The sequence below is a fragment of the Anguilla rostrata genome, chromosome 15 (assembly GCF_018555375.3).
Source record: "Anguilla rostrata isolate EN2019 chromosome 15, ASM1855537v3, whole genome shotgun sequence".
NCBI classification, from domain to species: domain Eukaryota; kingdom Metazoa; phylum Chordata; class Actinopteri; order Anguilliformes; family Anguillidae; genus Anguilla; species Anguilla rostrata.
This window is the reverse complement of record NC_057947.1, coordinates 20,967,030-20,994,743: the sequence shown is the minus strand read 5'-3', so window position 1 is coordinate 20,994,743 and position 27,714 is coordinate 20,967,030. Positions and strand designations below refer to the sequence as shown.

The window sequence follows — 27,714 nt, the reverse complement described above, 5'->3', positions numbered from 1 at the left end:
TCCGTAACTGTTGAATTGTTAACAGTTATTGAATAGAAATGCGGCTAGTGCTGATTTTGTAATGAAAGTATTCATTATGTTATACTTTCATACTTTGTAAATGCACTTGAGGAAAGCTGGGGGTCCACTGTGACCCTTGTAACATACACTGGGTTGCGGGTTGTGCAATTGGCAGTGTTAAGATGGAAAGAAGATGGTGAATACTAAGATAAGGGGGAAAACAGTGCACAGCAGTCGGGGGTATTGCGTTTACTGTCTGGGCTCGTGAGGTCGTATTCACGTTGTCAGTTTGTTGCGCCGAGGTCAGATGGCGCAAAAGTATGAGGTCTCGTGGTCATTGCAGTTTTTTTTGTGCAAGAGGCCGAAAAAACTATGAACTACTGATACTGCACAGATATGGCACTCCTGATAATCCTTCAGCCGGATTTCATTCTTAACATATACCAGCTTCACGGTTCAGCACATGCGTGTACTAATGGAAACATAATCAGAGCCATTCACATGAAAAACTGCGAAGGTCACACATAAAAGGAGAAAGGAGCTAGGAAAGGAGCATAAAGGAGAAAAGAGCTATGTACTGTTCTCAAAAATGAAATTATGGAGACATTTAAAATCCTCTCTTTTGAGAAACACTTTTAGCTCTCAAGTCATTTCTGAAAGCCTAATTCAAATAATCATAGTTATGTAAAAACGTTTTTGGGCAAATGTCATAAGAATCTGTTGTTCTGCCATGTAACTACTTCTGTTTTGAGAATAATTGCAATTAAAAAAAGAAATTGTGCAGCAGTGAAGGCTACATTTACGCAAAAATGACTTGTATAAAATTATCTGTTTTATGTTAACAGTTCTTCTTGTTGATAAGTTAAGCAAAGCATTAGATGATGATTTCCATTCTAAGATTAAAGCCTGGACTAGTTTTTTAAATGTAGCTAGAGATGGCTGGAGGTGAGGATGGAACTTTCAAAAGGTACCACTGCTTACTAATGAACCAAATCCAAGTCTGAAATGTGCTGTAAAGTGTGATACTGAGTGGGTTACATTTCTTTTTTTCTTTTTTTTTTAGAAAAGTGGTTCCTAATGCGTGAAAATACATTACACATTACCTTACATGAGAAAGAGTTCAGGACAAATACCTTGCTTTCAGCACTTCATTTTAAGTTTTTTTTTAAAAACTCAAAAGCCAATTGCCTAAAAGGCATTTTCTCAGACTTGAAAAACCTTTCCACTGACTTTTATAGGGGGGAAAATATCATGATATATAATAACTTTGCCATAGCGGCTTATCCACCCTCACAAACTATAGAAACGTACTATAATTTGTACCTGTATAAATTTGAAACACAACCTTTAGATAAAACGTCCTCAAGAGAAGTTTTTAACATGACCTCTTTAGAACTTTATAAAAGAAAAAAAAAACATGATTAATACACGGCAATGACTGGCTATTAAACATTTATTAAACATACATCTTTTTAGGTAGTGGAAAATGGGAAGTAACCAGGTAGAAAATAATGTACAATAAATCTTTGTTATAATGTGCATTCCAGCTTGGCCAGTAAAGGTTCTTGGCATGAGCACAGATTGAGCCTTTTAGCCAGCAGATCTTAAGCCTGGGAAGTCTGAGCTATTTCATTAGCCTGCTGTGACCACCTGCAGGACTCCTACGGCTTAATCCTGCAGGGGTGGTGCGCAACTACATTGACCAGGATTCTTTGGGTTACCCCTGCATTAGCAACCCCCGACTTCTCCAAAGGAGTTTAAAGGCGACCAGTTGTCAGCAGTGAGAAGTGCAGCTATGCTGTAATATTCACTGGCCTAGACACTGGTGGCTAATGGGCAAGCCCATCAGTCCTGTCCACACAGGGGGGTGTAATGGTGATATAATAGTATAGTACAAATTGTGATTCCAAAAGCTGGGGAAATCTTGTCCTAGCTGTACATTTGACTTGTTGGCGTGTACTAACATGATGCTAGAACACAGCTGTATGCAAAAGCTTGGAACTCTTGGTCAAAGTGTATGGTACTTTGAGTCTCTTAGTGAACAGAAACTGGCCGTTAGCATCAGAATATATATATATACAGTGAAAGTTAGTACTGGATGTTCGCGAGTTGTTCTGCTAGTCCTGGGGCTCTTGTCAGTGGAATCGTGAGCACTGAATCATTTCACACAGAAACCCAGTATCCCCACACCCAGAAGCTCAAACTTGGCAGCGAATGGATCTTCCAGTAAGACAATGATCCCAAGCATACCTAAAAATAGACCATGATGTACTGAGAGGAATGGAAGATGAAGGTTTTAGAATGGCTGTCACAGTTCCCAGACTTGGATATGATTGAAAATCTGAGGGATGATCTTAAACATGCAGTGCATGCAAGGACTCCTTAGAACATACTAAACTAGAAGAGTTCTACAAGGAAGAGGGGGGGAAATTCCAAAATGAACAAAGAAAAAGCCACCGAAAATGTTTGGAAGCTGTGATATATCTGCCATGGGAAGCATTACTGACTGACAGGGTGAACAGGGTGACTTTTGCACATTCCATATTCACATCAGTGAAATGTTCTGAATAGTTTTGTTTATTTGAATGCTTTAACATGTGGAAAGTCACAATTACCTTTATACCATGTAGAGGTCAGGTTCTGTTCACGTTGAGATTTCTCTACACGGTACACTTTTAACCATTGATGCAGTCACAGTGATAAGTATATGGAGCAGTTTAAATATGCACTTATAGTGTGACTCAAAAAAGGCAAAGCAAACCACAGCTGAGGAAAACAGGTGTGGTATATGCACACTTCCAAGCTGCACAATTTCTATTATGCCTCATGCAAAAGGTGCTGCCATGTGGTGGAAACTGGTATTACATTGAGAGGTTAGAAACAAACCTTCTGAGTGAGCAGGGCCTGCACAACCTGATTGGCAACCTGTAAGAGAAAAAAAACAACACAAAAAAGCACAGTTTCAATTTCAGCTCATAGCCCTTCACACACACCCCATTATGAGAAGAACACCACAGGCTACTCTAAAACGCACAGAGAGAAACATCAGTGAAACACCTTCCATGAGTAAATCTCAGCTGGAGTGAATGTGCCTGTTAGTTTGGTTCACCAAAATGGCCTCTCAGTTTCTGCAGCTGATGTTGCTATTGCCCCACCCCCCAACCACCTCCTCCCCCAACCCCCACTGCCTCCTTCCCCTGGATTCCCAGTTTTAAAATAACCCAAGGGCCCTTGCTGACAAACACATTACAGGCTTTGTCAATAGGACAGGACAATGCATCACTTCAGCGGGAAGGTGTGGAGCTGGTTTCTAATGGGTGCAATAATAATAACTCCCCCCCTCGAGACAGGAGAGGAGGGTGGAGGCTAACGGGGGGGTGGTAGTGGGGGGGGATGGGGGGGGGTGTAGCCACGCAGAACAGATTAGACTGCCGAGATTCTGGCGGTGTTTAATTGTTTTCTGATCCTCTATTGACAAAGTGTTGGCTCTTGTAAGGGTATCGGGGAGAGATGTGGTGATGACCCTCTGTTGTGTCTGGGCGATGGTCTCGGTGATGTTTCGCGGCGCGGTTTAGGCCGCGGAGCATAATTGACTCGCGATCGGGTTACAGCGCATTGATTAGTCATTTATACACTGTAAGCTTGCACTGGCTACAAATGCACAGGGAGAGGGGGGTGAGTGGCTGGGGTGTGAATGTGATATATATTTGTTTAATGCGGGGCATTAGCGGAAACCGACTGCGTGCTGCTCATATCCCCTTTCAGAGGACTGCGGTCAAGCAATTAGGCCCATTTTCAATAAAGCCTTCTCAGCTATCAGGTAGCAGCAACCACGTCCCCGAGGTCAGTGAGATTTCATTTGTGTTTGATTGTGTGTGTGTGTGTGTGTGTGTGTGTGTGTGTGGATGGGCACATTTCAAATTAGCTTTGCCTAAGACAAACAGCACAAAACACACAGATATTTTAATTGTGTGAGCCAGTGAGATGGTGGTAATGACTCAGTGGTGAAAGGCCGAGGCCACAGAGGGCATGAGGGCCGCAGTGCTGTTTTATGAGGCCCATGGATCCGCACGGTACCAGACAGCACACAGCAGCTGCTGTCCGCCGAGCTTTAGCGGGATTTGAGCCTGCATCTCCGCCAGCTTTAACGAATCACAGAGCACCCCAGGCGCTGCAAGCCTGGAAATGACGGCCACAAAATTCAGTTACAACAGAGCGCCCTGGGTCCGGAGGAAGGCAGGAGAGCCAGCCGGAGTCCACTCTCTTCAGCTGAGAGACTCGGCAAACAGGAGCCGGGAAAGAGTCTGTCCTCTCCCCTCAGGCAATCATATTCCTTTTGCCTCTCACTGAGTATCACCATCCACCACTGTACTCCACCTACCCCTGTTTCTGTTTAATGAGTATCACATACACCAGGGCTGCCCAGGCCTGTTCCTGAAGATCTACCATCCTGTAGATTTTCACTCCAACCCTATCAAAGCACACCACATTCAATGGCTAGAGATCTCATTGAGCTGTTAATTAGTAGACTCTAGTGTGCCAAACTGAGAAATGAAAACCTACAGGTAGAACTCCAGGAACAGGATTGGGCAGCCCTGATCTTCACCTTCTTTCCATCAACAAAAAGTAAACAAAACTGTTTTTGAACATCCAGGGCATTAAGGGGCAGGCTTTTGTATGCACTCATTTTACATTTCTCTGATAAGGAAACTTTATTTAAGAATCCACCAATTAGACTCCTCACACTGGTGAACTTCTTATAGGCAAGCCCATTCTTACAATTTCCTACATACTTTCAGATTTTCATTCAAATGATATGTATAAAGGTGTACATTTTGTGAAACCAAAATAACAACCAACAAGGTACAGAAAGAACCCCCTGATCAGCTGGCAACACTCTGTGAAAGCAGGTTGGTTTTAAAAAAAAAGAAAAAAGAAACGGGAGATTTTATTTTTTTGTTCAGACAAGCGGGGAACATGGCTCATTATGTGTCATGCCCTCTGCAGGAGTAAACAGAGAGAACGCGGGCTGTCTCACAGAACGCGCGGCGCCCCTCGCTGAGATTAAGCGCCGCGCGCTGGCGTGGTAGCCGCTACGCCGAGGCGCTCGCTCTCTGAGGCAGAAAAAACGCTAATTGTGAAGGCGGTTAGGAGGCTCCCAGCCTGTTGACTGAACGGAAAGTCCTGAAGTAGGTCGGAGAAAAACAAACTCTTTTTCTAAAGAATAAATCCATTCCCCCGTCCGCACCGAGCCTAATGGTGCCGTTTTGGATTCAGACCGGCTGAATGTTTTCTTGTCTTTGGGAGAGATGGGAGACTGGAGTCTTTCATCTTCTCCTTTCATCGCAGCTTTAACTTGTAATACGCTGATGTATCAGACGAGCTTTAATCTGAGGGCTTGGAAATCCTTTCAGGGCGCGTTCTACCTGGAATGTTCAGTCAGAAAATCGAGTGCAGTGCTGACCAGCCCGTGTTCTGGAGAGCTGTAAAGGGCGCTGGTCTTCATTGTTACTTGGCTTTAAATGATTAAAGCAGGCGATTGCATAAGGCACCTCAGTTCTCCAGTCTAACCTGGCTGCTGATATTATGGTGAGTGTAATAACCAGCAGACCCTGAGGCTTTCGAGCCAGGCAGCAGCAGCAGGCAAAGGCAGTCAGAAGATGCATTTCTGAGAAGCGTGTTGGCGCTCTGGGTTCTCTGGGGTTGACAGAGGCCGGCGGATCAGGCTGTTAAAGCCCGGCGGGCACGGGCTCGGTGGGCGGCTGTTTTACAGCGTGGGATGGAACAGGTTTGATGAGGGCGAATATCTGCCACTGTAGCCTTGAGCGAGGCATCAGACAAAAGAACAATGAGAGCAGCTGTGCGCGCGGGATTCCCCGGGCGACGGCGCAGCCGCGGGTACTGGGGTCTGCTGGGAGGATGAAAGGGGAGAGGAAGGCCAGCTCACCTCATCCAGACAGCGCTCGTACTGCTCCCTCTGGCTCTCATTCTCCATCGCCAGGGCGGAGTTCTCTGCCTGCGTCAAGAGATAAAACAGTCGGCAGTCAGGTCAATCAATCAATCAATCAATCAATCAATTAGGCAACCAACCAATCAATCAATAAATCTTTCCACCCATCCATCCATAAATTCAGCAGTTCTTCAAATGTCTTTCTGTCTCCAAGCAGGAAGCAAAGTTGTAAATGTAGACTGAATGTGTGCAATCTATTTTGATGAATAATACAATACAGCTAAATTGAGAGAAAATGAAATTGCAATACATGCACGCAATTTGCAGTTATTATCAGGTGTTAATGACACCAACAGAAAGTTGTTTTTTCCCGTGCCAGAGCAGACAGCTACGTGAAAGCATAAAAGCACTCATCTCAAGTGTTCTCGACCTTAAGACCCACAAATGATAAACTGGCAACAGTTTTTTGATAAAAATGAAATTGTCTTTAGTGCCTCAGTCAGTGCCTGTGTTAAAGTCTTAACCTGGTTCTTACGATCGACCTGCATCCTTCACACCGGCTCCCGTAGACGCCCAATAGAGACAGAGTGCTGCAATGTAAATGTTAAATTGCCTTTTAGGCAGGGGAATGGAGCAGCTCTGTGCTGTGAGAGAGCTTCAGTGGAGCGAGACTCAGCCGGTCTCCGGAGCCCACGCTATCAATGGCTGTGCTTGAGAAAAAAAAAGAAAAAAAAAACACCTTCCGTTTTTCTCCCCGATTGCGGCTCGGGGCCGGCCGGCCCTGGATATTTGTGGAGACGGTGTCCCCGGGCTAAATCAATCAGCGGCCAGCAATTCCAAGAGTACAGTAACACCGCAGGGTCTGAAACGGATGATGCAACAAACCACGCCTGGAAACAGAAAATATATATGTTTGCAGGTCACAGCTGTGAGAGGAAAACGGATACTTTTTAAACGAGGACCCAGTTCACAACTGACCACGGCAGAGAGCCTACTGTGTCAAACAGCCCTGAGAGGCAGAACACACCTGTGTCGAGCAGCATGGGTGTTTTACACCAGTAAGTGTCAGCTACTGCAGCACGCATTATAAACTCACTAAAGACATGGGCCCACATTCAGGGCTCCTTCGCTTTGCATTCCCCCGTAGGCTTTACACTAATGTCTTTATAAGAGGCTAGCACATAAGAAACCTGATTATGCAGAACCTTTGCTCACAGTCCTTTTCATGTACCCCGCTGTTCGTCATGCAGTTGGCATACCTGTCCTAACTAGCTGGCATTACAGTACGTACACCAACACACATCAGTGTTATATTGTTTTATTTGGTTTTTACCATTAACTATGCGATGTGATACTGCTCTGTCATCCTGATCGATAACCTAATTTATGCAGCTATGAGAATCTAATGAGCAGTTATATTTCATGTCAAGTCACTGCGCGTTTGGTGATAAAATCACAAGAAGCAAGGCTGTGGCATATGCATACATATCTGTAACAAAGATATTACACAAAGCACACTACACTGTACTCATTACACTACCCAACTGGGGTTTCCAGCCATGGTTTTTCCACATTATATTCTCAATGGGGTGGGGGGTATCAGTTGTACTAGCAGTACTAATTATTATCAGGTCATTTTACATAATAGGCCTCATTAGCTATGAGTGCAACCGCTATTAGAAAAGGATAAAATGATGTGTGCGATTGGCTAAGATTGATAGGGTTCTCAGTAATTTCTCAGAAAATGTTAAAATAGTTGTCTGTGTAAACATCTGTGCCTGTTCTGGTCCCTGGTGACCGTGGCAACCCCGCGGCATTCTGCGCTCATGTGGCACGGGCTGGAGCCGACACACAGCCGCCGGCAACAAGAACATTTCACCTGGGACCGCCCACATCCTGGGCCTCACTTCCAATACTGTATACGCCACTCTCTGGAAACAGTGACTGCCAGATGCCGCAGTGTGTACCAATAAGCCTTCTGTGTACTGTCCGTCATTAGCTCCTGGGACCCAATCAAAAGCTGGCTCCTGGGAACCAATCAAAAAACTTTGCTTGCCATTACAGAGCACAGCATTGTTTCTTCAGGGATCCTGGATGGCTCATGCTGCTAAGCTGGTAAGCTCCATATACGGACATGCACCCAATTAGGCAATCACACCTCACATGCCCCCCTCCCCAAACCCCCATAAGGCAAGTAAGAGTTACACTTTTTCTTTGCAGACTCAGGTTGGCTTAGTGATCGCACACCTCGCCAAACTGTGTCTGTTGAAAAATAATAATAATAATTGCTTTTAATTGCTTGTCAAAGTTCAGGAGAAATGTTGATTGAATCCCAGTCTGTGATTATTTTAAGTCAGACATCGATGACCGGTGATAGTGCCAATCATTCATATCGCATGGGGGCATGAAGTTTTGCTTTTCTGTTCATGCTGAGAATGTAAAGATGCCCCTCGTTTCCTGAGCTGGTGCACCTGGCAGGGGGTGGGGTGAAATCAAACCCGGAGGCGAATGCCATGAATGTCTCGCGCGGCGAACAAGAGTTAGTGGGGGCATTTGGCAGCGGCGATGAGAAAGGTGAAGTTTCGGTCTTCAAAGGCCACGTGTCAGCCCGCAGACGCAGCCCAATCAGAATCTTCCGAAAACGTCTCCTCTTAAAAGGTCAAGGAGATCCAAGTTATGAGGCTGAACTTTAAGGCACGGCGGGCTTTTTAGAAGACAGACGGATGTGAATATTTCCTTGTTATTGGTGTGATATTACTTCACCTTTAAGGGTGCGGCCTATTGATTTACAGCGGCCCTCGTTTGTCAGCCGGAGCGTGGCGCATTAGCGCCTGCCAGACTCGTCCCAACTGCCGCGGCGCTTCGCCTCCAACCCGCTCGCCGATCCATCCGCTCTTCATTTAAACATGGATAACATAACTGTACGCCAGCCTTCCTCATTATCCCCCTTTAATGCCCTGCAAATGAATTTCAATTTCCTTTCGCTTTTTTTTTTTTTTTTACAGCTCAAAGCATTGGTTAGAATCAAAGCACCTTTTTTTATAATGCATAACACCATTGGTTATTTGCCAAAAAATTCATTCTCACTTTTCAGATGTTGGGTCTAAGTAACAGACGGAAGCCCTTAGTGATTCAATCGAATGGAAGACACACTGAAAACCGCGAATCTTAGCGCTTCACGCTGAGAGCCAAAGTGAAATCCAAACATTTTGTTCTCACGATATGTTATGATGGTACGTTAATGATATTACTGAACATTTCTGAATAACAACATATCAGTAAATAATTCACAGATTTCAGTTTCCTGGGTCCTTAATTAATCAATAATTTCACTCCATTTTCACAAAACTTGGACTGAATTAGTGCATGTTTACGTCCACCATTCCTACCTCCTCTATTGATTAGAGATAGCGCAGGCAAGCATGTGCTCTACTATGAAAAGCGTGACGTCATGTGGCCAATTATGTGCCGCTCCGCAGTGCTGCTGATCAAAGCCAGGATATGACATCAAACTATAGAGAGCCTCGCCATGCACTGGAGCAGCCTGTTACCACCCAGCAACCCCATGCTGAAGATTTTTAATGCATCAAAATTACACATGTACGCCAATAAGAGCAAACATCTCCCGCAGAATCTAGGCCTGAATAGGGGCTCTCTTTTGGGAGTGCTCCAAAGGAAAATATTGTCTCGAACTTATTTCCGGACTACTCTCCCAGCTAACAGCATCATTAGAGGCTTAATAAATGCGGAAGGCTGAGGTCCATTATTTCCGACAGCTAAATGAAATCCATTTTCATTTGGGGAGAATCCTCTGGTGATGGCAAGAAGTAGATTATGATGCATCAAGCCGTGAAGGCAGACTCCGATAGAGACTCATAACGAGGAGCCCTGCCAGTACTTGATATCTCTACCTTGGGATGGAGCTCCTAACTGCACTCAGGCATGGAAAGAGTGAATGTGACAGAAAGACAGAGACGCTACAGAAACCTGCCTGACTGTCTGCCAGACCAGAGCTCCCCCTTTTTTACATTTATATTTCACACTGTAAATCCGCTCAGGGAAAGTGAACCCCCCTGCTCTCTTGCTTGTTAATGTATGTGCTTTTATTAGAACACCTACGCGTCCCCTCGCGCTGATCGAAGTCGAGGCGATTCCAATAAAAGAATAATGATGATCCCTGACCCCTGCACGCAAGAATCTGAGCTTGAGAGGAGTTAGCGATTAGGCCCGGTGGATCTAAAGGGGCCGCTGGAAAGGCAGCGATATGGGTCACAGTTTTGATCTCGTTCCTTGCCGAACACAGCCGAAAGAAATCAAAAGAAACACTTCACACACCCCGGTGAACTGAGCGCTGACGTCACTGATGGACTAATGAGGAACAGCGTCGTTAACTACAGAGAGGCAAGCCGCTTGCGGCGAACGTTAGCATTTACAGCGCTCTGCGCCTGAGAGGGTGCAGTTGGCCAGGAACCCTCGCATTGATTCGATGCTGCCTCCAAACCGGCAGGCCTTTGATGCCCGGCTAGGCTGTCTTAGCCCAGCGGCGGTCCGAGATCTGAGGCAGCAAATGGTCCTTTCGTTCTTTTTTTTTTTGTTTGCACACAAATTACTTTCGCCGAAGACAAAGAAATTTTTGTGTCTGCAGTTAATTAACATAAAAACTTCCCAACAATTGGCTATTCACTGATCACCAAAGAGGAGCAACCGAGAAGGAGCCCACACGGGGAGAGACTGCTTTTGTGTAAGAGTTCATTAGGGCTTCGTTTGGGCTGCCAGTCACCCACAGAATGTATCACAAGGCCCTCCGCTCGCTAACTGGCACATTCAGCGGCTCTCCTCGACATGCTGAGGATATTTTTGAGTGTCGAGTGTCGACCCGTCTCTGTGCCTCAGCAGCCGTGTACGTTTTCAGATAACAGAGGGGCGGCGGAGATTTCGCTGCTCGCTTGCACCGGTAATGAGGTTCTGTTCTGTTCCATCACGTCACCTCGCTCATTTAGGTGGACAAACAGGATGTTCACATGCCTGATAAAATTTCCTTGACCGTGAATCTGCAGTCAGCCCCTTACTAAAACAAGACCTAATCTCTGCTCACTGCCAATCATTGTGTCAGGTTGCCTAAAAAAACCTCATAGGTAATTTCCAATGTAGATGACGGCAGTAACATTCATATAAGCTATCCAAAAAATAACATTTTAACATGAACATTCGTTTAATATTTAAATTTTTCTTAATTTAATAGTAAAGTCACAGACGTCTAAATCCTACTGCCAACAGAGAGGTCCCTGAAATCAAATCAAAGGTAAAACAAATTATCTGAGTGAGTCCAACAAACAAAATTAGTGACATCTTTCAATATCAGAGGGTACTGTTTCAGTGCAAGAGTTGCAAAAGCACACTCATCAGAGGTTGTTAATTTTATGAAGCAATGTATTCAGGTCTGAAGAACTAGCCAACTCAATTGAGCTCAGTGAACTATATAGACTCACTCATCTGAGCTCATTGAACTACATGCACTCTCTCATCTGAGTTCAGGACAACATAAATCAACTTTATGAACTATAAGAGTCAATGTATTCAAGCCCAGCAAAACTACAAAAACAACCTTACCTGAGCCCAGTGAACTACAGAAACCAGCCCACCTGAGCTCAGTGAACTGTATAAACCAGCCAACCAAATGAAATTGTTCACCAGCTGTAAATCAGATGATGCCAGCATTTCGAGATGACATATTTCACACTGCGATTCCCACAGTGATTCGTGCCTCAGCTGACCTCAGCGCTGCTGGCCCCTCCCCCATGCTCACAGCCACCAATCCTGAGCTCTGACAGGCAGAACTGTTGTTAATCAACTGCACGTGTTGATGGGTGGGGTTGGATGTAAAACCACACCCATCATAATCCAACCCCACCCATCCTGCCTTCAGTACTTGTCTTTGGGGTGGTCCCTGGATCCACCTGACAGGGGAACACAGTAAATACCAAGTCACAGATGAGCAACATCAGGGGTTCTCTTTCTCTTTCCCTGGCGGAGATAGCAATCTGAGGACGCCCCACCCCACCCCCCAGTCCAGGCCTCTACCAGGGCCCAGTCTAAAGAGGTTGGGCTCTGAGGCAAGCTCTGCATCTACTGCCATGCCAACCTACAGTCTCCCCAGGGGCATGATGCCCAGTCTCTCAGCATGCAGGGCTGCTGTGAGGCTAATCAGACTGATGCCGTTCCAGGGTGCAGCCACCCCCGGGGCCTGCTATGGAGTCCAGGGCTGGCTGTGGGCAATGGTCTACAGGGCAGGCCATAACCAGGGGGAGGGGGCTTGGCAACACTCTTGGAAGAGAGTGTTCGCTTGTCTGCTCTCCCAAATTGGGGAGAAGCTGATATCTACAGCAATGCTCAGAATGTGGTCCTGGTTCAAACGTGCTCAAACCTTGATATACAACCTTCTATGGGGAGGAACAAAACGCACTGTGACTGCGGAGTCAGTCCTCCTCTTGATAGTCTTCATGAATAGAAAAAACTCAAAACATTGCTTGTTTTTTGTCTTTGAAAGACACCTACAATATAGGTTTGAAGTTGGAAACAAAAGTACTTGACACTTTTGACATTCCAACAAGCTCAGGCAACAAAGCTGATAACCCCACTGGCCCCACTTCTTACACTACAGAGTCACTTGACTGACTTAAGATCAGTACTTGAGTCTGGCTCTCCCTCTCTTTTTGCGGTCTGCCTCCAAGCACTGAACTGGGATCAGTTACAGCTGTTTTGCCAGATAATGACTGGGGGATGTAATCACAGCTCAGCAAACAGATCCCACATTGCTTTCTGGGGTGGATTGCACAGGGAGCCTCTCATCATCAATCAAACGCTGCAGATTCATTTCAAACTCTGTTTTTCACTTCCCATACAAGCTATCAAAAATTATACACCTCATTTTAGTATAAATAAATAAATAAATAAATAAATACTTGAACATGGCTGAATGCACTTTTTATAAGTTTTAGGTTTAATAAGTTTTAGGTTTAGGCCATTTATTAGCCCGGGGCTGTCGCACATATTTTTTTGGATTGTATCTGTTTGACAGGGAAGACGACGCCGGCACGCCTAAGTAATGTGGATGCGGTTTATACATGAGCTCAGAGGCAGTGATGTATTGCTCCTCCTCCCTTTCCTTCGCTTTTCTACAGCCGCCATTCATCACCGGCACCGCCATGTAGAGCGGAGCGGCAGATAGCGTTTGATAAAGTCATCGAATATGTAGCGCCCGGATAACGGGCTCTTACCTCACCGATTCCCCGGGCGGCCGGGAGAGATTTACTCCCGGTGAGATAACGCGAGGCAACATGCAATTACCAGCACTTTGTTCTAATTATCCTCCAGGCGCCATTACTGTCAGTGTTGTGGTTAATGTCCCTGGGTGTCAGCGAAGATTGATTCCGGCACTGCCTGCAGTGATATTGTGCGGGAGGTGTGGGAGTTGTCCGTGCCGTACGGACGGCCTCAACGCCGGCGTATCGGCACCTCCGCCTGCTGTCCGGTGGCTGACCCTTCCTTCCCACAATGCACTGCGGGTCTGTCGTTACGGCCGCGCGGCCCGTCTGGGCTGCGAGTATGTGGGTTTTTATTGTTTCTCCTTTCATTTCTTTCTTGATCGAGAGGATTTGGCCATTACAGACCTTGGCTTTGTAATTGGTATTTGACTAGCGAGGCCCCGGGTGTAATTAGTTTGAAACTGGATTTGATTCAGACAGAATTAAAATGCTACTGGAGATCTGAAGAGTGCCGTCTGATGGCTGCAGCTGGAAGGAATCAGGAATAATGACGTTTAATACGTTTCTGACATGAGAGTGATTTGAGCGGGGACAATCGAGTCTGTGTTCCGCAGCGATTCGGAGGCTTGCGGGAGAGACAGAGATGGAGACAGAGAGCTAACCTCCCCCTCCGGACCATGCCTGTTTCCCATATGAAAGGACGGGTGGGGTCCGGCTCCAGAGAACGACTTGCTTCACACAACAACGGCAACAACAGAGCGCAGACAGACAGAATAAATGGAGGTAGGGGAGGATTAGCGCTGCAGAGGAAGAGGAGGATGGCGGAGGAAGGAGAATACCTCCAGGGTCCGCAGTCGCTCCATCAGCAGCCGGGTCTCTTTGTCTCTGTCTCCCTCCGCTCCGCTGCCATCATCGCCCGCGTCTGCGTCCGCGCCAACGTCACCCTCGCTCAGCGGCTTCGCCTCGCGCGCTGGCGGCCCAGGGTTCTCCAGGCCTTCCCGCTGCTTCTTCACCTCCTCCGAGAGTTTGTCCTGAGAGAGAGAGAGAGAGAGAGAGAGAGAGAGATGAAACCATCCGTTGATCCCTAGTCACGTCTCATTAGTCTTGCTGCTGACTTGAAGGGACCTTGGGTGCCCGCTTTCCGCGGGTGAGAAGCGAAGAGGGCTGCCATGTGCAGTCCCCCCTCCAGCCCCCCACCCTCTCGGACCTGCTGCCAGTCCCAGTGCGATCGTGCGGCCCAATACCCAACCGCCGCCACCGCGAAGGACGTGTTACAGCAGCCATCTTGTGAGTTGTGAAAAAATCCTGCTGAGCCACGAAGTAGCGAGTCATGGCGCATCACCATGCCGACCACTGTTTTACTTGTAGGACTGAATCTGTGCTCCTTTCTATAAGCCTTTTTCCAGTCCATTCTCCACCCTGTGAAGGAAGTACCAACTCACAGTTCCCACGCTTCTTATAAACGTACAGAGAGGAGGGCAAATGAAATCTTGTGAGGTGGTGAATAGGGCCTAAGCTCTAAGCATAGAAACAGTGATGAGGAGGTACAAGAGGTACTAGGTACTGCAACAAAGGCAATACAGTATAAATCATTGCTGGACAAGACAGAAAAACTCTCTCTGTGAAATATTAATTAGGTATGAAAGCCCACTGCATCAGAACTAGAGAAACCATGATGAAACCACACACAGTACAGAAAATGTCTCATTAAAGAGATTTTAGTTAAAATTTACTTTCTGGTATTTATCAGATCCCCAGTGCGATTTACTTACTGTATCACAAAAATATCACAAATTAAGTAGAAGGAAACTTTATAGTTCTGATACTATTCCGATGCTGTGAGAATGGATGAAAAATACGGCTTCCAGCAGTGAAGCCAGAAAAAGCAGCAGCAGTTCATCACCCACGGTGCTGGAAACCTCTCTCTGGACTGCACCACACACAGGGCTTCCCAGAGAACTTTTGGGGATGCTTCTCCCCCTTTCTCCAGGCCGCCCAGGCGTTAGCAGAGGCTGCTGGCGGTTGCATGGCTGCAAACCTCCCCACATTTTTCATTCCTCCCTCTAACTGACGCTTAATTGTCAAGTGTGATTACTCCTTTCACTGTAAAACGATGTTTGGCTTCACGGCTCACAACAATGATGGATGAGTCGGGCTCCGCCAGGCAGTATTTAATGAATTGAAAGTAGTCTTTTCCCTCATATAAATGCATTATACATTTTATCTTAAACTCGATAGGGGAGGTAAAGAAAACATTTTGCTTCTTACTTATGACCTGTTTCACAATAAGCAGTTAAAGGGTGGGCACTTGGCGGTAATCGCAGCGAGAAATCTTTGAAACTGTCCTTTTATTGGGCCTCTTTCTCCAGAGAAGGACGACTCTTAACCTTGGCATCAGCACAATGTTTCTTCAGGATGACTTCAGCGCTTTCAACTTATGAGCTCCAATTAACTCAAGATAGAGCCAAAGTGTTTCGTGACAGCACCTCAATGAGCAATCTTATGTGCCTGCGTATGTACAATTTAAGAACATGATCTCTTCTGGGGAAAATTACACTGCCCCAGGGAGTCAGACGTGAGAAATTCTGTAAGTACGCAGCAGCACCTGAATGGCTGTTTGGCAGCACTCCTTTACAACCGAACAGAAGTCCAGGCTGCACAAACTAATTAAAAGTTCACAGCATCTAGAAAAGTGTAAGCGCCACCTGTTAAGAGGTGTATAGTAGCAATCCTTTCGACAGGTGCACAGAGAGCTCGTGTTATTTGGGTGTTTTCTACTCACAAGTGCTTCCATGTACCGACCAACGGGGCTGAGATGTCTAGTTAATGTGTCACAGTGTGAACTGTGTGTCAGTCACAGAGGGTGGAAATGTGACACTTCCTACTCAATCATGGATGTAACAGACCAGCGACTTCACTGCTGAGATTTGTGTGGTTTTTGTTTGCTTTCGCTACCTTAGCGCAGCACGTTTATTTCATGTTCCAGAGAACCCCCACCACTAGATGGTGCTTGGGCTGCCTTCGCTGAATTTCATTTGGGTTCATTTTCTACAGTACTTATAAAAAACACTTAATTTGAAATTATCAGTAATAGCAAAGCAAAAACAGTTCCATTATGGGAAGAAAAAACTTAATCACTGAGAGCATTCATAAGTATACTCTTGCACGTAAATTCGTTTTAATTAAAAGCATTTTCTATTTTACTGATAACATTGCCAGTTGACCCATACTGGTTATCTCGTTACAACAGCACAATTATTTCACTTGGACCAGCTTTTCCCATGAAAACATTCGCCAAACCCTGCAAAGTGGTGTGGGCACTGCAGAGAAACAGTGAAGAAGAGTAAATAAGAGTGATGAAGAAGCGGGCGACGGGCGGGCCACGCCCGCGGGCTCAGCCGCGCTGGGCGGCTGGGTGAGGTGGCCCACCTGGCCGCTGGCCGTCGCGCTGCGGCTGCCGGGCCTTTGTAATCCACTCAGGATGATCAGGCTCCGGCCGCTATCCCTCTCAAAGCCATCATTTAAGTAATCACGGCTGGCAGACACCCTAAATCTCCCCCGGCAGCTCGCAGCCACGTCCCGGGATGACACTAACAGCCCCGACGGGGCCCGCAGGCCCTCTTTAAAAGCCTCTGTGATATTTCAGCTAATTAAATATGCATTAGGGCTCTCCAGTCTAATTTGCATGTGTAATACAACATCGTCCCCCCCCCCTCCCTATTCCATCATTCATTAACGGCCTGCAACATTTTTGTCTCCTCGCTGCTCCCTCATTTGCATCTTCTGACAGCAGCACGTCAGACTGACGGATCGATTGCAAGGTGTCCATGAATGTGAAAAAACCGAACTGCATTGTGGGACGTGACTCAGTGTTGGAGGGGTGGGGGAGTGGAGGAGGGGCTGCTCTGCCTTGCAATAGTCAACACAATGGTCAACACAAATCAATTAGGCAAAGCACTCCAAACAGTGTTTATTTTTTTTTTTATCAATCTCAATTACTTCCAAGCAAACAATTAGCAGAAAAACAGCAAGAAGAGGTGTTCCCCAAACAAAGCAGTGCAAGGCTGTTTAACATCCAGAGAAAATGGTTTGGAAAAACCTCTCAGTGCCCGTGAGGCAAGATCCACCATTGCCTCCTGCTTTGGAACCTCTCCTGATCCAGTTTTTTTTTTCTAGAAATTTCCCAGAATACAGCAGGATTTATATCTGGTCAATCATTGGGTGACTGTGACTCTGCTTACTTGTGTGCTATTTATACAGCCATTGTGACATAATGCATAGAATATTCTGCTTGTGGTGACTGCAAGCTGTGCCATGCACTGTGAATTATAGAAGTATACCAAATTGTTATGATAACCACAAAACAACACCAACAACTACTACTATCAATGTTTATTCACTTATGTACGACTCCTAGGTAGTGCTGATGGTAATTAGTCACAGTATGCATAACTGTATAGCTATATAGACACAATGTTTAAGCGTATACTTTGAGTGCATATAATATTCTGTCTGAGGCAAGTGCAAGTTCTGCTTTGTTCTGAAAAACCACAGTCGAGCTTCAGAAACTACAGCTACTACATGTACGCACTTTATATATGTGTCTGTGTAGCCTTGAATAATAATGTAGAGTTAAATGGTATTATATGTACCTTTTCTTTGGCCAGAATAACACACAAAGTGACAAAGTCATGGCACCATAAACGTCTGCATATGAATTTCCCAGGGTAACTGCAGCACTCATGTTTCCCCATGAAATTAGTTCTGGTTTTTGTGACACAGTAAGTTTTATGTAAGAGTCAACATCTGCTGAAACAACTTGCTGTTCACACCTGGGACCATGTCCATGGCAACAGATATTGTTACTGTGACAACTGCAGGATGAGTAGCTTCACAAATGACCAAACAAGGATCAGCCTCAAGGAGTGTATGGGCTGATGGTGGCGCATTAACAAACTTACGACAAAATCTGCATGACAATATTTCTTGTTTTAACTCCAGTTTACACACAAGCGTACATTTTCATACATTTATGTACAGTGCACACGCATGCACACACTCACTCACACATACACACACACACACACACATTGTGACTGACAGCAAGATACAATAAAAGCTCACCTTGTAGGCCTTCATGAGATCCACAGTGTCCAGGGGGGTGTGCTCCAGCGCCCCCTGGTTCTGCAGCAGGCTCCGCACCGTCTCTTCCATCCTGCAGGGCACAGAAACCGGGTCAGAACCACAGCAGGACAGGAAAAATAACAGGAACCAGCCAACTAGCACGTGCATCCGTCCAGCCCTACGAAGGATAAAAATATAACCGGGCCAGCACAGCTTGTTTGTTCTTGCGTTGGCAATCCAAGGTCCGCGTGGCACAAAAGTAGCAGCGAAACGTGCGCCGAAATCCGAAGGGAGAAATACCATCTTGTGGGTCAAATAATAATCAAATCTGGATCACCCCCCTTCCCACCATTTCAAACACAACTTAACTCGCTGCAGATCTGAAGTTATGATCATAGCCCAGCGGAACAATAAGTATTTTTTATGTTCATTTTTCACAGCTGGCTAAATTTATGGGCCGGCCTGGAAGATGAATAAAAGGAGCTCTCTGCGAGGCTCTTCCTGGGGAGGGTGGGCCCGTGCGGCGTGCGGTGTGCGGTGTGCAGTGTGTGGCGCATGGCATGCGGCCGTCTCTGTTCAGACATGGAGGCTAAACCCCGGACACGGGCAGACGTGTCCGAAGCGCGGCCTGACCGAGCCGCCCAGCGGCAGCCTCAGCTCCACGCTTTCATCGCCGGCTCGTTAGCCGCCTCGCTTCAGGCGGCGCTGCGGAGACGAAGCCGCCTCGCCGCGGCACGGCCGGCTACGAGCCGCAGAAAGGCGGGAGACCGGAGCCGCAGGGATATTTCATCAGGTGAGACGGCGACGCTCCATCTCCACGGCAGCGTCAAACGCGCCCCGAGACCCAGGACGCGGGGACCTTTCCGAACAGCCGGTGCGGCCGGTGACATTTCCGCTAATTCCCCTTATTTAGAATCATCCCCCTTATTTATTCGGCTGCGGGTTTCGCTTCGGCGCCTCGAGCTGTGGGGGGGGGTGTGGAATGAGGTTTTTTTATCCCACCGCACGATGCCCAGTGACATTTGGGGTGTTTTTCCCCTGTTTTACGATCTCCTGCTTGGCGCGTGTGCTGGGCTCGGTGTCTGTGTGACCGCACTCTGAGCTCATTGCCCTCGGAGCGGAGCAGGACCAGCGCTGATCCCCACTGTCTAAGCCTGCTGCCTGCTCACAGGCACGATGCCCGGTGCAGTCTGCGGAGTGGCCATCCAGAGCGGCCATTATCCTAGGAATGCTGTTTTTCAGCCGTGAGACCACTCCTTGATTGCTTGAATGAGTTCTTAGCAGCCTGTGAAGGCACAAATTAAAGGGATACAGTTCAGGAGAGTTAGAGCACGCACAACACCCTCTGCACACTCCGATACACCGCCCTTATTGAGAATGACCCCTTTGACCTCATGGTGCTTAGCAACAGCAATACCTTTGGCTCTTTGATGGTGTGTTCTCGTATCAGGAAAGTGTGTGTGTGCGTGCATACGTGTGTGAGTGCGTGTGCGTGCCGGCGTGTGTGTGTATGTGTGCGATTGTGTGTGTGCCTCTGTAACATTGTCTAGATCTGATGACTGAACGGGACGACTGAAAGGACAATCTCAGCGCGTGCTGATTTCGAGAAGCAGACCCTCCATCTCTGCGCTGCCGATACACGATTGGGCAGAGGGACGGGCATCTGCACGCGCTCACAACATCTCTTTCAATCTCCTCCCCACTGCGACAGGCCAAGCAACACCCACAGCTGTCTCCCCACAGCAAATCCCTCCTTTTCATCAGCAAGTTCCTCGCAGCAAGTTCCCTCACAGTGGGTCGCAGTCAGGGCTTCCACTGCTGCCGAGCCAGTGGTACAGTGGACAAGAATAAGACAGCAGGCGCTGTGCTTTACTTCCTCATTCCTGGGCCACTTCCTGTGCACCCAACTCATTATTCCTTATTAGGCAGGCACTTGGCAACCTCACCCTCCCCTAACCACACCCTCAGGTGGCTGGACGACCGGTCGACTGGCCCAGACCCGTTCCAGGACGGCGGCCTCAGCGGGCACGTCATAGGTCACGTGCGCCAACCTGCCACTGCTGCATCCTGTAATCACCCAGCCTTACAGGCAGACATGGCAGGATGGGCCGGGCCCGACCAGGCCAGTCAGGAGCAGCTTAAAACAAAGCCCACTGCTGTTCCCCGAGAAAGACTACCAGCGATCTACTTGGCAATAAATGCAGAACTCAAAATAGCCAGGTATTTATTAGTTATTGCGGTCAAGAGAGTTAGGCATTCTAATTTTTAACTTGAACAAAGCCTTAAAATGAATGTCAAGGAAATATATTTATATGGGCTGTGTCGAGTAATGGCCAGGTAAAGCTGGCCATTACTGTGCCATCTTTATACGTTTATAAATCTGTACAAGACCTATAAATGTTCAGAAAACCACTCCAGGTGCCCTTCAAAGACAACAAACCAAAGCTTATGGATATTTGACACTGAATATATCAATGTGAATTTGTCCCATAAAGTTACGAAACTGTGCTGAGAGATGAGAGCAGCAGTTCCATCAGTTTTCCATCACGTGTGTGAGATGCGTCCTGGCAAACCTGAAGAGACGACTCAGCGCCTTTACTTTCAAATCAGCGGCGTCTTTAAAAGGGCCCGAGTTTTCAATTAATTCCCATCGCATTCTCAACCGTGATTTATGTGGTGGAACGCTGCAAATAGGAATGCCACGGATAATTACCCCCAAATAATCGCATTTTGATGGTGCAGTGATCCTAAATTCTAACAAATTTCTGAAGCTGTTTACCAGAGCAATTACTGAGGGGAAGAGAAGTTATTTTTTGTGTGTAATGCTATTTCACATTTTCTCCCAGATATCCAATCAAATGCAGAATCAAATTATTGTGAAGCTTGAACACAGAATATGTACTCCACTGCACCATGTCCATGCAGATATGATAGTGACTGTGCAAGCATTAATAACATTAGTTGCTTTTAATCAGACAATGCAGGCGATAAAGCGCTTTGATTTGTTCACCAGCCTGTCTGATTTCACTATGAAACAAAACCGTGATTCTCACTGTACATCCCACTGAGCGCTGGGGCTGCATTCAGGGCTATGTAAGCGCACTCAATGGTGCCATTGTCTGATTAATCTATTCTGCTCACTTAACAAATGTGTTCCATACCAGTGGCTAAAGGCAGAGCTGTAATTACAGGAAAACGGGAGCAGGCCAAACGACTTAAGAGTTAAGACAGCTTAGAGGTGGGTCTCGTATTTACAAAACACTGAACCCTTTCCCCAAATAAATGAAAACATGCAGTGAAAATGTACACGCCTCGCTTTGAAAGTCCTGATTAGCCTAAACGGCAGTCTGCAGAGAAACCCTAGATGAGGCTCCCCTGCACCGCCACCCGGCACACTTTGAATTTTAACAGCGTCTGGGAGCAGACAGGAAATGTAATTATGTCACCGATCAATTTCAGCCTCAGGTAGGAGCGCCAGACGCACTCGGGCGGAATTAACCCCTCGCCTGCCGAGCGCTCAGACACGCTCCCCTGCGCTTTGATGTCGGGGCGGTGGGGGAGGCGGGGCCTTCCGTTGTTGAGCGTTTTAAAAGGTGCCTTTGACGGGTCCGGCTGTAAGAGGGCGGGGCGGGGCGGGGCCTGGGTGGACCTCGGGTCATTACTCATGCCGCTGCCTTTGAAGTGGCGGTGGGCTTTTCAGACCCACAGACCTGACGCGTCCTGTCATTAAAGCCACCGACACATTCAGCACCAGACCTGAACTGAAATCTTACTGCATGCTGACAGACACGAACCAGCCCTGTCTGCCCACAATGTGGATTAATGACAGACCTGTAAAAAATCTGCTAATGAATCAGTTCAACATAAGCACACCCGGCCAGCCCTGCAACATGATTTTTTTACTGAAGCTTTTTTTTAGAAGAAGAACTTGCAAATGCCATCTTTTCCTTACGTTCACAAGGCCTCTTGTTTAAATCGCTGGTTTGCAACACTGGTGAAGACAGCCTGAGATTTTTTTTATTTTCATGAATTTTTTCACTATCCAACAAACACTCTAGCACTTCTAAACCGATGGTATGGACATACTGTAAACCACCACTAAGCTAGATCACTGCGGTATGCACATAAACTGCCACCTAGCGATATTTGCCCCAGCCTTACCCAGATGTCCCATGCTAAGCCAGGCAGTCAGATGAGGAGCCCAGGCTAAGAGACACCAGGACAGGCGTTCCTCAACCACACCCCCCCACCCATCACCAAACCCAGCACTGACTCTTCCTGCTCGCAGGTTCCAGGGCAAGCCCATGGCTATATAAATGCAGTCCATTTACCATTTTACCATTTATTATTACATGCCAGGCATTACACAGGGATACCATGTACTGCATGTACCCTTAAAATTAAAAACAAAAAATTAGTAAATAAAATCACTGCTATGATATTTTACCCAGTCAGTAAGAGGTGCACTAATGTCATCCATCTTATCAATGTGAAAACTGTTTTCAGTTTGATATGAATGATGACACATATTTTGTGTAATGTAACTGGGTGTTATTAACTGTAACCACGGAGGAGATGGTTTGCCTGATTTATGGCTGAAAGAAAAAAAAGCTGCACATGAAATCTCGTGATAAATCTGCGCTTTCGCTCACGGGTGCAGAGGCTCTTGCGCGAGCAGTCATGTGCGGTGCCGTAAACGGGGCCTGGAGAAGGCTCAGCCCGGGGGACCCGGGGGATACACGCGCTGCCTGTAATCAAGTGAGCTGAATGGCAGGCAGCGTGTTCCCACAGCAAGCGCGCACGCAGACGCTAGCTGGAACCAGGGAGAAATCAAAGCAGCTTTCACAAATCTACAACGCCCTTCCTATGTAATCAGATTGTGCTTGCCCCTGCATGTAGACCATGCTGGCTGCCAGATCACACTTTAGACTTACTTCCGCCATCATGGACGATGTGTTTGATTCTGGCGCAATACGACTCCCAACCAGGGAAGATTAGAAGATGCCCCCCTCCCTGATCCACTCAAGGTCACTGTATGGACTCTGCTGTCATTGTAACGAATGGTTATTGACTCAATAGAATGGTGTGCAATAGAATTTCCGGTCCATGTACGCGTCACAAAGCTGTTTTAGCACCTTTCACTATCCGAACATGAAGGGTCTTGCCTGCCTACCTTGGCTCATCCAGCAAAGGACACGTGACTGGAGCGGTAAGGACGACCGGATGCACGGTCTGAACGTGGTCATCCTGTGTGCTTGCAGATCACGGACAGAGGGCCGATATTTCCGTCTGAAAAGCGGGTCAGCTGCACTGCTGGTGATGACCGACCTGGCCATCGCCTGGCAACAGCGCAGGCAGCGCTTCAGCCGGCGCGGCTACGCCCACATTCCTGTCAGCCCCACGAGCTCGGCTCTCCCAGGAGCCTATCACTCACACGGCACACCGTCAGAATTTAAAACCCAAGAAGGGGGGGTGGGGAGGGGGGGGGGAGCAGGCATCAGAGCTGGAACAGAGGGTCGCTTGTGTCCTGGGATTGGGGTCACCCGGACCCCCACGCGTGACCGTCAGTTGACAGGATAAATATTATTGACTTATTTTTTGCCCCGGATCCTAAATACACTTCAGCGACTCAGAGCTTCATTATTCCCTGCCCTCATGCTCTTTTCCTCCCTCTCTCTTTCCACTGTAAGAGCGCACAATTGCCCATGCGACCAATAGCTTGAGTACACTAAGCTCTTAATCCTCTTAAAAGTTTTTTTCCCCCTAAATGTGCCATTGTGAACGACGGCTCCCGTTCCACTGCCAATGACGTGAGTCTCCCGGGTTACGCGCTCCCGAGCGCTCTGGTCCTGCCGCAGGATACACATCCCGGCCCGTTTCAAGTCGCGTCGCCTTCTGAAAGTGCCATAAAACCCCAGGGCGGACCGCCTCGCTTGTTAGTGCTCTGCTATCATCAGGCTTTTTAAGTGGGTCTCTAATAGCTTTTCTGGTTGAACTTTGATCTCCCCTTCAGGAGACACGCGTGGGAAATAGATGGTGAAAAATGGACCATGTGGGACGTGGGATGGGGGACCTTCCTCTCACACACCACTGGTTCCCCCCTTTCATTTTTAAAAGCGATGCCACAATTATAAATCTGCAGGTTACTTCCAATGAATACAAATGTGAGTGCGATTGCAAATTAATTCTGCTACTGCCAATGAAGGGACAAAAATGGATTATAAAACATGTGGGATACAAATGTTGCCCAGCATGCTTTCACAAAAGACTTAAGAGGACAGGAACCATATTAATGTCTGGATCAGATGCTGTTCTGTGACCCAGAAGAGTGTGTGCATTCAGTATGTGAGGCATCACCTCAGCCAGTGAGCTCATGGGTAATAGTGGTGGCGTCCCATTCTGGTCACCTGGTCACCCATATCCTGGACAACCTGTGCTGTGAGCAAGGGCTCGCTGCAGATTCATCTTTCCCTCGCGAACTTCCATTCCGGTCCCCGTCAGACGCGGTACAGACCGTCAGATCCGGTTATCTGCCGAGCCAGATCTAAGCGCCAAACCTGCGCCTGGCCGCCTCGACGGGCACATCGAACCTGCGGAGCCCCCGGCTCTGCTGTGGTGACGGGTCCCTGAAGGGGGGAGGGCGGTCCCCGCCAGCCCGAGGCGTTACTCCAGTCTCTCGAGGTGGAAAAATGCACGTTCTCCAGACTTCACGTGTGACAAGCTGCAGACTATCTGAACAACGCATGATTAAAGCCATGAATCAGCCTTTTATAGACACAGGTTCCCACAGACAAGCCTATATGCAGGCAGAGGGGCAGACAGACTAAAATACTTGTGTCCAGCTGTGGTTTTTAAATGTGAGCATCTGAGTGTCAGGATATGTGTGCATGTGTGTGTGTGTATGCATGGGTGCATGTATGTGTGTGTGTGTGCATGGGTGCATGTATGTATGTGTGTGTGTGTGTGTGTCTTGTTTTCCCAGCAGTTCAAAGCAAAACTATTCACTATCCTCATCCGGCCGGCTCCCCGGCCGCTAGTCCAGAACATTCTGCTGCGTGTGGCTCCTGTCAATGACAGCCTTTTGCAGAGCCAGGCTAGCCTCTATGATGTGTGAATGACTGGCCTACTTTCACAGAAAGGCAATAATCTGACCCCTTTTACAGCACACATAAAGGACTATAACAAGGCTGTTTAATCCAGGACGGAAGCCGCTTCACAGCCCCAGGCCACAATGCAGCGGTCTGCGGTCGAGTGACCCCCCCCCCCCCAGGCTTTTAATTACCGCTACAGTTTCCTTAATGCACTACCACCCGGCACGTCTTCAGCAGTCGCTGTGGGCCCACGAGTACACTTATCCACAGGCAGGAATTGGCTAAAAAGGAGAACACGGTTACCCTTGACACAGATGCTTTCTTTCCCCCTTTGTGCTTCCCAATTAAAGGCTGGATTTCCCTGAAAGACTGAGGAATTTGATGCACTTGGTAACAGGAGAGACAACTAGGGAAATGTTAGGGTCAAGGTGGGTGTCACGCCCACTTTACGCCTTCAGACTCACAGGCCCCTTTAGGGTCCCTTTATAAACCCAAAGTGTGCGCATCTGAACTGGATCTGTGCCTTCAGGGTTTACACTAGATCAGCGCCTAAAAAAACTGCCTCGGATTAGCAGTTTGAAAGCCCTGGGCTTGAGCAGAACTATTATGCATCTGCAGATAATGACCGTAAATGGACCGTGCCTGGTCAGGGTCAGTCCCGTGAGGGTGACCACCACACCCTCCCAGTGTCACACAATGACATTGTCACAAAGCAGTGAGCGTTCACCTGAAAACGAAACGCACCCATCTACTGGAAACAGAGCTACCCATCATTTTCTGTGGAAAAGGGACACTAATAGACCTTTCTCACAGTGAAGCAATTATTTGCTGATGCACAGGGTAAATGCCATGAGGAAGTGCATCAGACTCTATGTCAATATATGTGAAAATATGGAATCCAGTAAAGCAGGATCAGGATCTTGAGATGATGAAAAGAAAAATAACTAATTTCAAACTAAGACTCTTCAGTCAAACAGTAACACACTTCACCCTAATGCTGTAGTGTTAGATCAAAGAAAGCATTCACTTATCACCAGACTCACTCAACATAGTAACAGAACTGTAAAGATATTGGCTTCAGCTAGGAAAAATAACACTACATTTGGGTCCGAAGGGCAAAGCATATTTACATATTATTTAAAAATAGGCCTCAGAACCGAAATGCACGTGCCGATAACAGCCATCAATCAATTTGTTTGAATATACTGCAGCCCTGCAAAATATTAGTCAGCCATTATAAATGTATAGCCAGGATCTAAAATATAGGAACTGTAGCTTTATGTTATTTATTTAACTGTCTAGTCACTCTGTTTGATGACTATACCAGTGGGACGGCTTCAAAAGGATTTTAAACTAAGCACTTTTTTAAGACACATAGATGTAACAGTGGGGAGTAATACACTCTTTCCCCAGCCAGCCTAAATTAACCTCAATTAACTCCACAGCTGCTGCGCCAGGAAGCTCTTTAAATCATTCCAATTAAACAGTTTGGTGCAACAGGAGGAGGGGGGATTTCGATGTGCGAGAAGGCTCTGGTCCCCAGAAAGAGCCTGACCTGGCAAAGGTCAAATGCATTTATCCAGTCCGTTAGCAGGAGCCACCGCCTCAGCCGCGCGTCACGGGCCAGTACTGAGGAACTGAGTCCGTTATCGAATGCTAGCGCATGCGCTCGGAAATCACCGGTAAATTCTGCCTGACCAGACCTGTCTGGCAGAGTACCAGGAGATCAGTGAGAGCCTGAATCTGCATCACTCGGTGTCCTTATAAATAACACATACATTTACATCCTGGCATTTATCAGATGCTCTTATCCAGAAGGACTAACACCGCTTACACTTTACATGCAATGCATTCATCCAGCTGGACATTTACTGAAGAACTTCAGGTTAAGTACCTTGTTCAAGGGTACAGCTTGCAATGTCTGGAACAGCAATATTTCTTGGAGCACACTGCGATTTCTCTCCCTCTCTCACAGATACATGTACAAGCACACGCACATGTACACTCGCGCACACACACATGCACACACACATGCACACACACATACACACAGCAATGCAAAATGACTTCGGTGAAAAGGCAACCAGGCCTGAGTGCTACTCTCTCTCCACAGTCATTTACGCTGGTGGAAGCAGAGGGGAGTAGACCCCATGAAGAGATGGATGGAGAGCGAGAGAAAGAAAGAGGGAACGGGAGGACGATCGGAGGGTTCAGTACCTGCTTACTGCTTCTCTCATCTTCCACCTGTATCAGGGCATCCCCTGCATATCTTGTCCAGCGCACT

General features: G+C 47.2%; 1 protein-coding gene across 5 annotated transcripts in view; it reads right to left on the bottom strand.

Annotated features, from left to right (window-relative positions):
* The window catches only part of LOC135240391 (nck-associated protein 5-like), a 186,524-nt gene that overhangs the window by 50,583 nt on the left and 108,227 nt on the right, over window positions 1-27,714 (bottom strand). For all 5 annotated transcript variants that reach the window (XR_010325670.1, XM_064309802.1, XM_064309801.1 and 2 more), the window contains 4 exons: window positions 18,340-18,430; window positions 14,055-14,246; window positions 5,948-6,016; window positions 2,887-2,925 (listed from right to left, as the gene is read on the bottom strand). Coding sequence is in view for 4 of the 5 variants with exons in the window: in XM_064309802.1 (XP_064165872.1) it covers window positions 2,887-2,925; window positions 5,948-6,016; window positions 14,055-14,246; window positions 18,340-18,430 (391 nt within the window). In the remaining variant the exon portion in view is untranslated. The remainder of the gene's footprint in view (window positions 1-2,886; window positions 2,926-5,947; window positions 6,017-14,054; window positions 14,247-18,339; window positions 18,431-27,714) is intronic.